The sequence below is a fragment of the Orycteropus afer genome, unplaced genomic scaffold (genome assembly GCF_000298275.1).
Source record: "Orycteropus afer afer isolate SDZICR_OR568_19922 unplaced genomic scaffold, OryAfe1.0 scaffold00030, whole genome shotgun sequence".
In the NCBI taxonomy this organism is placed as follows: Eukaryota; Metazoa; Chordata; class Mammalia; order Tubulidentata; family Orycteropodidae; genus Orycteropus; species Orycteropus afer.
The window spans coordinates 9333380-9348416 of record NW_006921617.1 but is presented as its reverse complement, the minus strand read 5'-3'; the positions used below and the strand labels follow the sequence as shown (position 1 = coordinate 9348416).

General features: G+C 42.0%; 1 protein-coding gene across 1 annotated transcript in view; it reads right to left on the bottom strand.

Annotated features, from left to right (window-relative positions):
• The window catches only part of NPC1 (NPC intracellular cholesterol transporter 1), a 62471-nt gene extending 54913 nt beyond the window's left edge, over positions 1 to 7558 (bottom strand). The window contains exons 1-2 of the mRNA XM_042780250.1: positions 7535 to 7558; positions 3834 to 3956 (exon numbers count right to left, since the gene is read on the bottom strand). Of these exons, the coding sequence (XP_042636184.1) occupies positions 3834 to 3956; positions 7535 to 7558 (147 nt within the window). The remainder of the gene's footprint in view (positions 1 to 3833; positions 3957 to 7534) is intronic.
• Between the last annotated feature and the right edge of the window lie 7479 nt (positions 7559 to 15037).

Sequence of the window (15037 nt, the reverse complement as noted above, 5' to 3'; positions counted from 1 at the left end):
CAACTACTCAGTCCCTCTGGGTAGCTGGCTGTGACCAAGCAATGACCATAACCTTGCCCCTTGTCAGCTCTACTATACACCTGGGAATTCTGATCACTCACATAAACTTATAGGTATTGTCCAGCTTTTGCACTCATAGGAGGTGAATGAAAATACCATTGCGTGGGTCAGGTGCACCTTAATCTTCAAAGTGATAACTTTACTCTTTAACACTTTAAAAAGGTCTTTTGCAGCAGATTTGCTCAAAGCAATACACCATTTGATTCCTTGACTGCTATTTCCATGACTGTGGTGTTCACTGTGGATCCAAGTAAAATGAAATCCTTAACAACATCAATCTTTTCTCTGTTTATCATGGTGCTACTCATTGGTCCAATTGTGAGGACTTTTGTTTTCTTTATGTTGAAAGTATAATCCATCTGAAGGCTGTGGTCTTTGATCTTCATCAGTAAGCACTTTAAGTACTCTTGGCTATCAACAAGCAAGGTGGTGCCGTCTGAATACTGCAGGTTGTGAAAGAGTTCTCCTCTCTGGTGCAGTGAATAACTTGGTATGGCTCTTCTAGCCATCGTCTTTGTGACTCCCATGATTACTGAGAATTATGCAAATGTAAGTTACTTGTGGCCCACCAAGGGGACTGGATGGCTTGTTAGTACTGTAAATAAGGTACAAGGTGCCCTTGTAGGGGTGGGACATGGAAATAAGGTATATGGAATCCTTATGTTGGGATTGGTCAATTCTGTCATTCTGCCAGGCTTGAAAGGAGCCCTCCTGGAAGCAGAAAGGGGAAATCTCACCTCTATCAAGAAAGAATAGCTGGAGGTGGAGTACAGCACACTCTTGGACCTGAGATCCTTGTGCTGGACTTCCTTGGCAGAGAGATGACAGCAACAGAGGCAACTGAACCAAGAGACTGGCATGAGACAGAATGGCAGGCACACTGGACTACCGAGCGAGAAAGCTGAGTGCCTTTGGGCAGGAGGCTTGCTGGTGAAGTGGGGTACATTTAGGTACACAGACCAGCAAAGCTAAAGGAGCTTTATAATGCTCACCTGAGCAGGGCAGAGGCCAGGCCAAGAGCCAAAGAGACGTGTGACTTTTGGGCATGACCAAGAGGAGACTGTACTTATGAAAGAATTGTATCCTGAGTGTTCCTGAACCTGAACTTGTAAACTGTTACTTCCTTAATAAACCCCCTAATCCTGAGTATTGTCTGTGAATTGTGTGTGACCACTGCAATGAATTGTTGAACCCAGCAGAGAAACAGAGAGTAGCATGGGAAGGATGGTTGGTGTCAGAATTGGTAAAAAGGTTGGAGGGTGGCAGCATGTCTGACCTCACAGCAATCAGCCTTGGGCTGCTGATGGTGATTTTGCTTCCCTTTTGTGAAGTTAGAGGTAGTCAGAGGATGCTGCCCCATGCCCTTTTAGTATCCTCCAATCCTGATGCTGCATTTTTCTTCATATAGTCCAGCTTCTTGGCTTGTTTGCTGAGCATACAGATTGAATAATATGGTAAAAAGATACAACTCCATACATCACACATCTTCCCTGATTTTAAACCATGCAGTATTCCCCTGTTCTGTTCAAATGACTGCCTCTTGGTCTGTGTACAGGTTTCTCATGAGCACAATTAAGTGTTCTAGAATTCCCATTCTTAACAATAAAAAACTAAAACTCATTGCTGTCAAGTTGGATCCGACTCATAGCAACCCTTCCTTGGGTTTCCGAGGCAGTATCACTATGGACGTAGATTGCCCAACTTTCCTTCCAAGGAGTGGCTGGTGGATAATTTGCTATCTACACAGTTGAAAGTCTCTGTATACTCAATAAAATACAGGTGAACATCTTTCTGGTATTCTCTGCTTTCAGTCAAGATCCAGCTCACATCAACAGTGATACCCCTTCTTCTACATTCTCTTCTGAATCTGGCTTGAATTCCTGCCTATGTACTGCTGTAACTGTTTCTGAATTATTTTCAGCAAAATTTTACTTATGTGTGATATTAATTGCTTGATAATTTCCACATTCTGTTGGGTCACCTTTCTTTGGAATGGGCACAAGTATGGATCTCTTCCAGTCACTTGGCAAGGCAGCTGTCTTCTAAATTTCTTGGGAGAGAAGAGTGAGAGCTTCCAACATTACATTCATTTGTTGAAACATATCAGTTGATATTCTGTCAATTCCTGGAGTCTTGTTTTTTGCCAATGCCATCAGTGCAGCTTGGACTTCTTCCTTCAATACCATTGGTTCTTGATCATATGCTACTTTCCGAAATGGCTGAACGTCAACTGTTTCTTTTTGGTACAGTGCATCTGTATGTTCTTCCCATCTTCTTTCGATGCTTCCTGCATCATTCAATATTTTGCATGCAACTCAAGGCCTGAATTTTTTTCTTCAGTTCTTTCAGCTTGAGAAATGCCAAGCTGTTCTTCCCTTTTAGTTTTCTAACTCCACTTCTTTGCACATTTCATTATAATACTTTACTTGTCTTCTAGAGCCACCAATTAAAATCTTCTGTTGAGCTCTTTTATTTCATCATTTCTTCCATTCACTTTAGCTACTCTAGTTCAAGAGCAAGTTTCAGAGTCTCTTCTGACATCCATTTTAGTCTTTTCTTTCTTCCCTGTCTTTTTAATGATCTTTTGCTTTCTTCGTGTTTGATGTTTTTGATGTCATCCCACAACCTATTGGATCTTCAGTCACCAGTGTTCAATGCATCAAATACATTCTTTAGATAGTCTCTAAATTCAGGTGGGATGTAATCAAGGTCATATTTTGGCTCTCATGGACATTTCTAATTTTCTTCAGCTTCAACTTGAACTTGGATATGAGCTGTTGATAGTCTGTTTCAGTTAGCCCTGGCTTTGTTCTGACTGACAATATTGAGCTTCTCCACTGCCTCTTTCCATAAATACAGTCAATATGATTCCTGTTTATTCCATCTGGTGAGGTCCCCATGTATTATTTTGTTGCTGCTTATTTTGTTGAAAAAGGTATTTGCAATGAATAAGAGTGGAACAGTTAGATCTTCTTAGGTTTTTGTTTATGTCCAACCCTGGTACTATTTACTCTTTCCATTAGTCACTCTAGGCAAAGACCCAGGCCGTTTATAAGTTTGATGTAAGCAGTAAGAGGGTCAGAAGATTTGCTACTATGTCAACTTGATTTTACGTAAGTCCCTAAAATCAGTGTCTTCATCTTGGTATTTCCAGTTCTTTTCTAATATCCCTGTGTACCAGGTATGACAAAAAGACAACCTTGGTAGCAAGCCATAATCCATAGATTCTCCACAGAAAACAGAGGAATCACCAAAATGAAGAGAGGAGAAGGAAGTCATAGCTACTCAGCAGCTGAGTCCATCTAAATTCTGAAATCTATGAACTAAGCTAACTTTTAATACATTTTGCAAAACCTGCAAAGAACATTTGAGGTACCAAGGTCAGTCTATAAACAGCAATCTGCTGTTGTGAAATATTATGAAATATAAGGTCAGTTCATGAAAAATTAAGCCTCTAGAGTTATGCTGTTATCTCCTCTGCTATTGCTAACCAGAAGGCTGGCGGTTCAAACACACCAGCCACTCCTTGGAAGGAAGGTTGGGCAATCTACTTCCGTAGTGATACTGCCTCAGAAACCCAAGGAGGGGTCGCTATGAGTCGGGTCCGGCTCGATGGCACATAACAACAACAACAACAACAACATTGTGTACTACAGATAGGGGCTTGGAGTAAGATTTAAGCACCCTCATCTTGTAATAATATTTAAGGTATATTCATAGAGGATCTCTTGGTTAGTGTTTTATATATCCAATGCCCCAGATAATGAACTTACCTGTACTAAGTCATACCCATCCTTTGGCAACGGTTTTGGTGGCCCAGAATATCTGCAATTGTACCTCTTATCTCCAAATGCAATCCCACACTCTCCGTACCAAACACAGGACTGGGAAAACACCTATAGAAAGTCAACACAAAACTGTCACCAGGGCCTCAATGCTAAAAAACTTTCCAACAATGAAAAAATTTCACACAAAGCACAATTATAGAACCCTCGAATGTTACCTTCAAAATGAAGTGACAGCAAGAGGCATTTATTAGTTTAACATTTTGAAAGATATTGATTAGAATACACCAAATACACAAACTGGGCTTGTCAAATAAGTCAGATAGTACGTAATGGAAGTTATTTATTTACATGATTCCAATTTTCTGCTACTTTATTTGCTGATACGAGGATACTACAGCTCCACATAAGATCACTAAGAATCATAATGTAGAGATAAGCAAGATAGTATGTGAGTTAGCAATTAATAAGGTGCTAGTTTGCAAATCTGCACAACAGACTATATAAATGAGCTCTAAACAATAAAAAGGAGTCCTGGTGGTGTAGGTGGTGGTGCCTAAGGCAACTGACTGCTAACCAGAAGGTTGGTGGTTCAAACCCACCAGCCACTCCTTGGAAGGAAGATTGGGCAATCTACTTCTGTAGTGATATCGCCTTGGAAACCCAAGGAGGGGTCACTATGAGTCAGATCCGACTTGATGGCAGTGAGTTTTTGAGAAACAATAAAAGAACATTTCCACATACATTTAGATTAATATCAGTACATCATCAGTAACATGAAGAACAAAACAATAACATCAACAAATCCTAAGTAAGAAGGAGGAGTACGAATGAACACCTTGTCCATGACATTTAAGTAGATAATAAGGAATGTATCAACTTTAAGGAAAAATTATCAAAGCGATCTTAAAAGAAATGCTAAAAATCGCTTATGTAAAGATTTCACAATAGCCACTCATTCATCATGTGAGAGTCATAAGGTTGTCAGAAAATTCAGAAGGCAGAGTGGGGGGATGGGGGGTGAGGTTCGGTGTGAATCATTGGGTCAGCATCCGGCTCCAAAGGGCCCGCACCACTGCGTCCTTTGCATCACAAAGCCACAGAAACCAGCAGCTAGGGAAAGGCTTGGTTTACAATTGTCTGTCCAGCAGGGAAGTGCAGGATATTGAGAAAGGAACCTTGGCTCCAAGATGCCTAGTGGCAATGCCATTCAAAAAAATCTTAATGGAAGCAACAGCATGAATACTGATTCCTGGTAGTGACAGCAGCACAAGACCAACACACGTGCCAAGAGCTAAGTCTGTGTTGGTCCTCGGGGCCAAGACACCTGCCCCACAGGGTTTCCAAGACTGTGGTCTTTATGGAAACATACTGCCACATCTTTCTCCCACAGAGGGGTTAGTGTGTTTGAACCCTCAACCTTTCTGTTAATAGCCAAGCACTTAACCACTGTGCCACCAGGGTTCCTTAGGGTCAAGATACAAACCCCAAAATGAAGCCCTAAAACCATGAAAAACCAGGACATTGGGGTGGGTATATGTGCAAGAACGATAAGAGTCTCTTAATTGTCTCTGAATTCATTCTTCAGATACTTTAAAACAAAAGTTATAACTTACCCCCACTTTTGGCTCCTTAAAAGTTATATGTTTAGGCCACAAGGGAGAGAAACTTTACAAAAAAGGAAATGACAAGCATTGAACAAACTTTTGGGAAGAAGTTGCAAATGCTACCACTATTTTTATATAAAGAGATTCATAACTGTTATTTCCATAAACCCAGTGAGTCTAAAACTTCTGCTTACTCTTATGATACAGGGAAAACATTTTACTCTGAGTTTCCAACAACTGGGTCATTATCCTCTAAAGTATGAAAAGGCAGAGGCTGAGTAGAGAGATGGAGGAAACTGCAGCTGCTTATGTGTAATTTAAATGCAAGACTCCTCCCAAGACCACTCAGGATTCTCCACAGACCTACAAGGCAAGCAGGTCTTGAGCTTTAGGGGACCTGGCATCTTCACAATGACTAAAATCCAGTCATCACATCACAGTGGCTCACAAACAGGATGGGTGTCTGGTGTCTCAATTCCCTTTCCTTAGCACTTGGCTCTCTGGTAGTGTAGTGCCTAAGGCACCTGACTGCTAACCAGAAGGCTGGCGGTTCGAACCCACCAGCCACTCCTCGGGAAGGTTGGGCAACCTACTTCCCTAGTGATACCGCCTCAGAAACCTAAGGAGTTGGGTCCAACTCGACAGCACATAACAACAGCACTTGGCCTCATAAAGACAAGTAAATATGACCCAATGAAGTCTAGTTCCTTTTCACAAAGACCATTCCTTTATAACCCACATCATTTATTTCAAAGCAAGTTTTGTTTCCACCTATGCGGTGGAAAAGAGGGGCACGGAGTGAGGTCAAGAGCCATGGGTTCAAAGCCTCAGTGCTCAGGGGACTCCATAAAGGTTCTTGTGGGCCCGTAGCCCAGCCCTTAGCCTTGCTGAGGGGGAGGTTTCCTACCTGTAAAAGAAAGCAGAAAATCTCTCTCTCACAGGTTGAGTGAGATCATATGAGGGACTAGAGGTTGAAGCACTTAGTAAAGGAGACAGCATTACACAAACGCAAGGAATTACTGTTAATGGCTTCCAACCGTGTGGGACCTCAGCCGAATCCAAACACCGTGGAAAAAAAAAAAAAAAAAGTTAAAAACACCTGAGGTTCCTTTGTGCTTAGAAGTTTGGGCTTGACTCAAAGCTTTCTGTTTGCTTCCCAAAAAATCATCTTGTCTAAAGAAGCAGCCCCACGCCAGCAGGACCCAAAGGCCCTTACTATATTCAACGTTGTGTTCTAAATGCTCTTCATGTATTAACTCAATTAATCCTCACAACATTTGATGAAGGAGGTGCTATTATTGTAAAGGTATGGAGGGGCTAAATAATTTGTCCAAGGTCACACAAATTGGCAGAAGCAGGATTCCAAACAGACTCCCGATAAAATACAATGCATTGCATTTTTCAAGTCGTCCTCTCCCCTCTCCAACCACCCACCTTGTGTGAGGGCACCAGCACATACACAGGCACTCACAGACACAGCTGCACTGGCCAAGGAGGCTTCCTTTCCGCTCCAACCTGTTTCCCATCACCTCCCTCACTTCCATCTCACTCAGAGCTGAACATGGAACGCCGTCTTCTTCACCCTAGGGCCAGCTGGCACGGCATTCCTGAGCCTCCTCAGGGGCCACACTCCATCACCTGACCTCCTTCTCTTCTACATTTCCAACCTCACCTGTTTGGTCACTTCATCCGCTCCTGCCTAGAAACACCGCTCCAACTTCATTCACAGACCCTTTCTCCCTTTCCACTTCAAATGATGCCCAACTTCTCTCCAGCTGCACTTTCAACTACCTGCCTAACAAACCCATGTGTGCAAAAAGAAACTAATCCTTTCTCCAAAGCCTGCCTCCATTACCAATCCCTCTTCAACAGGGTTTAAAACTTATCACCTTTAAAACGGACCTTCCCATAGAGAACTCACTGCCATCACTGTTGGAGCACCTCTCATCCAGATCACGGCTATGTCCACTACACGTCACTGCCAGTTAGATCTTCCTCAAGACTGGGGCCAAAGTTTTCTGATTCTCAGAAACATACATTCACCCTTCCCACTGCCTATGAGAGAAGCTCCAGGGGCCTTACCTGACTCTGCTGAGCACTCTCCATAGTGGTCCAAACCCACCATTCTAATATCCGTCCCTTCATTTCCTCTGTCCCACACTTAGTGGGACACACCTATCTCTGCATTTGTTCCTGCCTATCTGCCTTCCTCTTTGCTCCTTCTATCCCTTACGTAAGCCTGTCCCCTCCTCAGGGCCCCTCTCACACCTCCCTCTTCTTAGAGACTGACCCACCCACACAGCTTCCCTCCCCTGTTCTGCTCCTGGGAGGGCACACACCATCATCTCTGTGTCCAGGTACTAGCTAGGTGTGCCTATTTTCTTTCATTACTCCTCACTGACATGTGAGGTAGGAACTAAAATAAGACCATTTTACAGATGAGGATATCAAGATTAGAGAGGTAAAGTAACTCCTCAGAAAGAAGAAGACATAGAGAAGTACACAGGAGGTGCAGAAAACAAACATGAATGAACCCTTTTGTACATACAGTACTGTGTTGTCAGTGAAGGCAAACATTGATCTACAAGTGGATAGATGGGTGGACAGGCTGAACTATTAGGTATGTCTATGCAGGGGCAAGTCTGCTCATGATCATATATAAGGTTGGCAGACAATGTTTCTACAAGTATATTTGTATGTTCTGTAAGAATTCCCAAGTATACAGTAGAGCTGACAAAGGACAAGGCTGAGTTACTTCTTGGCCATAGCCAGATACCCAGAGGGAGCGAGTACTTGGACCTGCGGACTTGGGACCATAGTCCCAGGGGACATCAAGCTCAATTGGCATAACATACTACACAGAAACATTGTTCCACATCCTACTTTGGTGAATAATGACTGGGATCTTAAAAGCTTGCAAGCAGCTATCTAGATGCAACGATGGGTCTCTAGAGCAAAGAAGAATGAAGAAAACCAAAGACACATGGAAACAATTAGTGCAAGCAACTGGTACACCATGCAATCCTCAGCCTATATGACTATGAGACCAGAAGAACTAGATGGTGCCTGGCTATCACTGTCAACCACTTGGAGGGGGATCTATGTAGGAGATCCTGCATAGAATGGGATAACAATGTGGAACAAAACTCAAAATCATTAAAAGAGAAAAAAAAAAGGGGGACCAGGTTTGCTGGTCTGATAGAGCCTGGTGGAACCCCTGAGACTATGGCTTCTAGCTGCCCTTCAGGTCTGGAATTGAACTCACTCCTGTGGCTTCCAGCCAAACAAAAGACAAGCATATTAGCTGAACATTTACATTAGGTAAACATACTCCTTGGAGAGATCAATCATGGGAGACTACAAGCGCTGGGTATGCACAGGGAGACAGCTGGTGGGGGAGTACATGGGAGGGAAGGACACAGGGAAGAGGTAACTATGGGGAGGATGTGGGAGGGGAGCTATTGCATTGTGGGAAACTGCAGTCAATATGAGACAAAGTGTTTATGAGCTGCTGTATGGAAAGTGAATCTGCTCTGTAAACTTTCACCCAAATCACAATAAAAATTGAAAAAAAAAAAGGTAAGAAAAAGCCTCAGAGGCTACATCGAAGAGATGGCAGAGCCAGATCCTGGACAGGGTCTAGAAGTCAGAGCTCTTATTCCTTACATTGCACTCAAAGATCACTCTTCACACTCACTTGCTCCTGGCAGACAGAGCTGCAGATGCTATCTCTGTATCTCAAGGAGAACCTCTTTGAGCAAGTTGATTTTGAGTCTCACAATCACACTATGCACACCCCAGTGGACAGTTAAAAGTTTACTAATCTTAATATTCCACCTGAGCTGCCAGAGCAGCATATGCTGGCACTGAGACCAAGGATATACACTGTGTTGTCAGGAGTTCACGTGCAGGCCACACACTTCCCTTTTGAAACAAAGAAACTGATTTCCAAGTTTAAAATGCCTGGTTACAAGTTGACTTGACTCTGACACAAGAAAAAAACTGCTGATTTGAAAGCATGTTCAATGATAATTTGTTTGAGGAAGGAAGTATGTCTGATGCTGGAATAAAATCCACCAAAGTTTGAGGTCTGCCATAGCCACAAAGTGCACCTAATCAAAACGTGAGCTCAGGCGTTCTTCATGGAGCAGAAAGTCCGGGGGTGGGAGCTGCAGAGGGCACCTCCTCGGTTCCCACTGACATTATTAAAAAGAGAAAAGTGACTGTCAGTTCAAAGAGGATCAAAGACTATAGATCTGGGTATCACCTGGCATACTCAGAGTCTCTAATAATGTGTCCCCTTTAAGTACCATCGGGTCCGAGTCCAAATAATGACCATCCTTCCCAGCTTATCTCATGGTCACTAGCCAATCTAAAAGATCTATTTATAGCCACAAGAATTATCTTACTTCAGCATTTAAAAATCTTGCCAAGTCCTAAAAGGTTAAAAAAATAAGTGACTGCAAAACTACTTTCCTTACTCCCCTACCTCACTTCTCAGATGTAACCAGGGTTAATTATTATTAGATCTGTGGTCTTCAGACATTTTTTTCCGCACACAGGTAAACCTATATAGATGTGTAAGCACAAACACGTACAATTGCAATGACCTTTAAATAGCTTTTTCACAAATAAATCTCTACCACCCTCCTGAGATTGGCTGTTGGTTCTATTGAACTGTCCTTAACTCCCCTTTTCTGGGTCCTGAAGGCCAGACTCTAGTCCTCTTCTCCAGCCACAGAAAATTAAACTTAATCCACTGTTTTTTCCACAGGTTGCATCTTCCCCACCTGGGAACACCCTCCCTAATTATCCCTTCTACTTGCCTCTCCCAAGATTCATTTCCTCCCCTGAATGTGACTCAGACTCCTTCCACCACATATTGTCCTTGAGAGGCAGGTCAGCTGGCAGCAGCATTTGGCAAAGGCCCGGACAAAGCTGCGCTCAGACCTCACTGGCCCAGTCATCAATCAGCAGAAGTGTGCCCACTGTGCTCTGATGGGAGATGCCTGTGTCTGTCATACTCCACAGCTTCCATGTGACCTCCTCAATAAACTTTTTTTTTGCCAAATATTAAATATTGTACCCTTGTGGGCTATAAGGCCTCTGTCGAAATACTCAGCTTTTGAGTCCCCTTGAAGTTCAAAGGCAGTCAAGGACCATAGGCAAAATGAGTGGGTGTGGAGCTGGGCATGTCCCAAGAAGACACTACTTTAAAAAAACAACAACTGGATGCAGCCAAGCCATAGTTTGCTGGCTCCTGCCTTAGGATCAAGCACAATTTGATTCTTATAAACAATTTATAAGAATCGTAAAGTTGTGCATGCATTGGAGAGGATGCAAGAGTATTTTGCTTCAGTCTTGACTCCCTCCTAAGCCCATAAAATCTTAAAGGTGAGAGTCTAAGTATTATATTTCTTTTGAAATTCCCAACAGGAACTCATCCACTGTTTTATCGACTGAGAAACTGTCAAAACTCATTATGGGGAGAATTCTGGGAATATGGAAGTATAAACAAACCATTGCTCTGACCCTCCTCCACACATAAAACAAGAAATACAAGGAAACAGTGCTCTGCTTTAAGAGACTCTGAATCCGGAGCCAAGCAAAGCAGTGAGGAACTGAACTGCAGATCGGCAAGAATCAAAAGTCACCAATGAGTTGCACACAGTAGGGAAATCCCTTCTCCCACTGTTCTGCCCTCGCCTCATGCCACCAGCCACATGGGCTACTAGCTGCTGACAACTGGGATAGTGGCCCCAGAAAAAAATCCCCCTTCCATAACTATCACAACCCCAACAAAGAGACAAGAATCCAAGAGTCCGCCCTAAAATCTACAAGGCACACCTTCCTCGGGGTATGTTTGGAATGTGCAAGCACATCCCTCATCTGACACTGTGGGCTGCAAACCTACTGCAAATTGCTACAGAAGGCCCTTGCAGTGAATATGCTCTCATAGAGAACACTCTACCTGCCTCCCTGCACACTCCATAGATCAGACCTCTGAAACCAAGGAGCCAGTTCTGGTTTGTCTGCTCCCCATTCCAGTCAGTGCTAAGGACTGCTGATGAAGGCTGGTGTGTGCCATGAAGCAGACATCTTTAGTGTAGGCTACAACCAGAGCCAACATACCATGTGGTGGGCTTTGACAGTAACAAGGGAAACCCCTTGAGGATCCTTTTGAGTATCATGACCCCTCCTCCAATCAGTAACTGTTGGTTGCTGAACTGATACAATGGAATTAGGTAGTGGGTTACCTAAGTGGAGACTGCTCCCCCAACCAGTACAGGGCCACTGGGGCTCTGAAGCCAACAAGGCAGATAGCTAGGTAGTCCTTCTGGGGAGTGCCAACCCCTCCACCTGAAATGGAAAGTTTGCCTGTGCTTCCCCTGAATGCTAGCTCAGACATAAGCAGCCCCCACAAAGCAGGGAAGGAAACCTTGAGCAAAACATTAGATAACACCAGGCCTCGAAGGGGGCTCTCACTGGATTTGGGTTTCCCAAATGAAAATAACCACAGAAATAGAAAAGGGAAGGGAGTAATAACCAGAGTGAGAGGACTGGACAATGTGGTGGACAGATTTATTAGTACATGATATCTCACCTGAGTAGTGGTGCCCACTGGTGGACAAACTGACCACAGTGTGTTCTCTGATGTGTTTGGGATACACTGAAAGTTGAAAAATGAAATCTGGAACTTTAGAATCCAGATTAAACTAGGGAGGGGGAAGGCACTATCACAGAGAGGGAAAGCAAAGGCTGATGGCTCTGCCCACCTAAAAGTTTCTTGCAGAAACACCAAATACTAAGGAAAACTATCAAGTACCGAGGAAAATCAAGAAAGTTAACACCCTCAAAAATTCCAATGCCTCAACAAAAAATCACAAGTCATATAAAGAACAGAGAAACAACGGGCCATGACAAAGGGAGTGAAAGCACATCTAGGAGTGACAAAATAATGAAAGAAAAAAGAAGAATATAATACAATAATATTAAACATAATTAGAGCGATATAGGGAAACACAAAGACTTAAAGAAATAAGGAAAATGGAGCCAAAATGTGGACCTGAAGAAAGAGACAGTGCAACTGAAACGGAAAAATAACTGAACATTTGAGAACACACCAGAAAGACTTATCAACAGATTTAATCAGGCAGAAGAAAGAATCAGCAAATTAGAGGATAGGATAGTTACAATTACAGATGCTAAAGAGCAACAAGAATGGAGGCTCATGAAGGCTGAGCACAGTTTAACTGAATTATGGACCTAATGTAGAAATCACGGGCATTACAAAAGGAGATGACGGAGAAAGGAATAGAAAGAATATTTAAAGAAATAATGACAGAAAATTTCTCCAATCTAATGAAAGACATGTATCTACAAATTCAAGAAGCTCAAAAAAACCTCAAGCAAGGTAAACTCAAAGATATTTACACAAAGACACACCATAGTTAGGCTTTCAAAAATTAAAGATAAAGAGTCCTGAAAGCAGTGAAACAGCAAACAGCCCCATACAAAGGATCCCCAACAAGATTATGTGCCAGTTTTTCCTCAGAAACCTTGGAGGCTAGAAGGCAATGCAATGATATATTTAAAATGCCAAAAGAAAAAGGAGTGTCAATAAAGAATACTATACACAATGAAACTATCCTTCAAGAATGAAAGTGAAAATGAAAACATTCCCAGACAAACAGAACCTGAGAGAGTTCATATCCACCAGATAGGCCTTAAAAAAAAACACTAATAGGAGCTCTGTAGATTGAAAAGACACTAGAAAGTAATTTAAAGCTGTACATAAAAAGAAAGATCTCTAATAAAGAGAAACGCACAGGCAAGTATAAGGGCTAATAATACCATGCTTAATAATTCTATCATGTAATATTATCATGCTTAATAATTCTAAATGTTTTGTCCTCTATATCTTTTAATGACAACCATATAAAAGGCCAGGACAAAATTATGTTACAGGGCACACAAAATATAAAGACATAATAATTAGTGATAATAACAACAAAGGGGGGAAGGGAGGAATGGTATAGATTTAGAATCTTCTGTATGTTACTGAAGTTAAGTTGGTACTAACTTACCCTAGAATGTTATAAATACAAGCTCCTAAATGTAGTTGTGGTAACCACCAAGAAAAAATATGAAAAAACATTCACAGAAGGAGAAAACAAAACAAAACAAAACAAAACAAAAAAACTAAACTCACTGCCATTGAGTTGATTCCAACTCATAGCGACTCTCGTTGGGTTTCCAAGGCAGTAAATCTTTATGGTATTTTCCTTCCACAGAGTGACTGGTGGGTTTGAACCGCCAACCTTCTGGTTAGCAGTCAAATGCCTCCGACACTATGCCACTAGAGACCAAACCAAAAACAAACTCACTGCCATCAAGTCATTTCCAACTCACAGTGACCCTTCCTTGGGTTTCTGAGGTGGTATCTCTACGGAAGTAGATTGCCCAATCTTCCTTCCAAGGAATGGCCGGTGGATTTGAACCACCAGCCTTCTGGTTAGCAGCCAAATGCCTTAGGCACTACGCCACCAGAGAAGGGAACCAAAAAGGCTCACTGTGATAAACCAACAAAACATAAAAGCAAGCAGTACTAAAGGACAAAGACTAAGAAGACACACAAAAAATAAATCAAATGGCAGAAGTAAGTCACATCTTATCAGTAATTACAGTGAATGGAAATGGACTAAATGCTCCAATCAAAAGGCAGAGAGTGGCAGAATGGATTAAAAACACATGACTCAACTATACACTGTTTACAAGAGACACACTTCAACCCAAGTACACAAACAGGTTGTAAGTGAAAGGATGGAAAAAAATATCCCATGCAAATAATAACAAAAAGAGAGCTGGGGTGGCAACCTTAATATCAAATTAGACTTTAAGACAAAATCTATCAGAAGAGATAAAGATATACATTACTTAGTGATAAAAGGGTTAATTAATCAAGAAGATTTAACAATCATAAATATATATATATATATATATATATATATACATACACACCCAACATTGGAGCACCTAAATATATAAAGCAAACCTGATAAAACTGAAGGGAGAAATAGATAGTACTACAATAATAGTTGGAGAAGACTTTTACATACACAATACTGAATTATCAGTAACAACAAACATTAATGTACGGGTAGATATGCAGGTAGACAGGCTGAATGATCAAGTATGTCTAGGCAAAAGGGAATATACCCATGACCCTACATAAAGGAGGCAGACAAAATTTCTACATGTGTATTTGTATGTGCTGTTAAGAATGTCTGCATAAATAGAAGGGGACAAAACTATGATAACTTCTTAGCCACAGTCAGCCACCCTGATGGAGTGAGTTGTTGGACCTGTGGGCTTGGGACCATGGTTGTGGGGGACATCAAGCTCAACTGGTGTAACATACTACACAAAAACATTATTCTACATCCTGCTTTGGTGTGTAGCTTGCAAGCGGCCATCTAGAGGAGTATTCTGTATGTGTCTGTTAAGTCCAGTTTGTTTAGTGTCATTCAGATCCTCTATTTCCTTGTTGATCTTTTTAAATGTTCTGTCAAATATTGAAAGAGT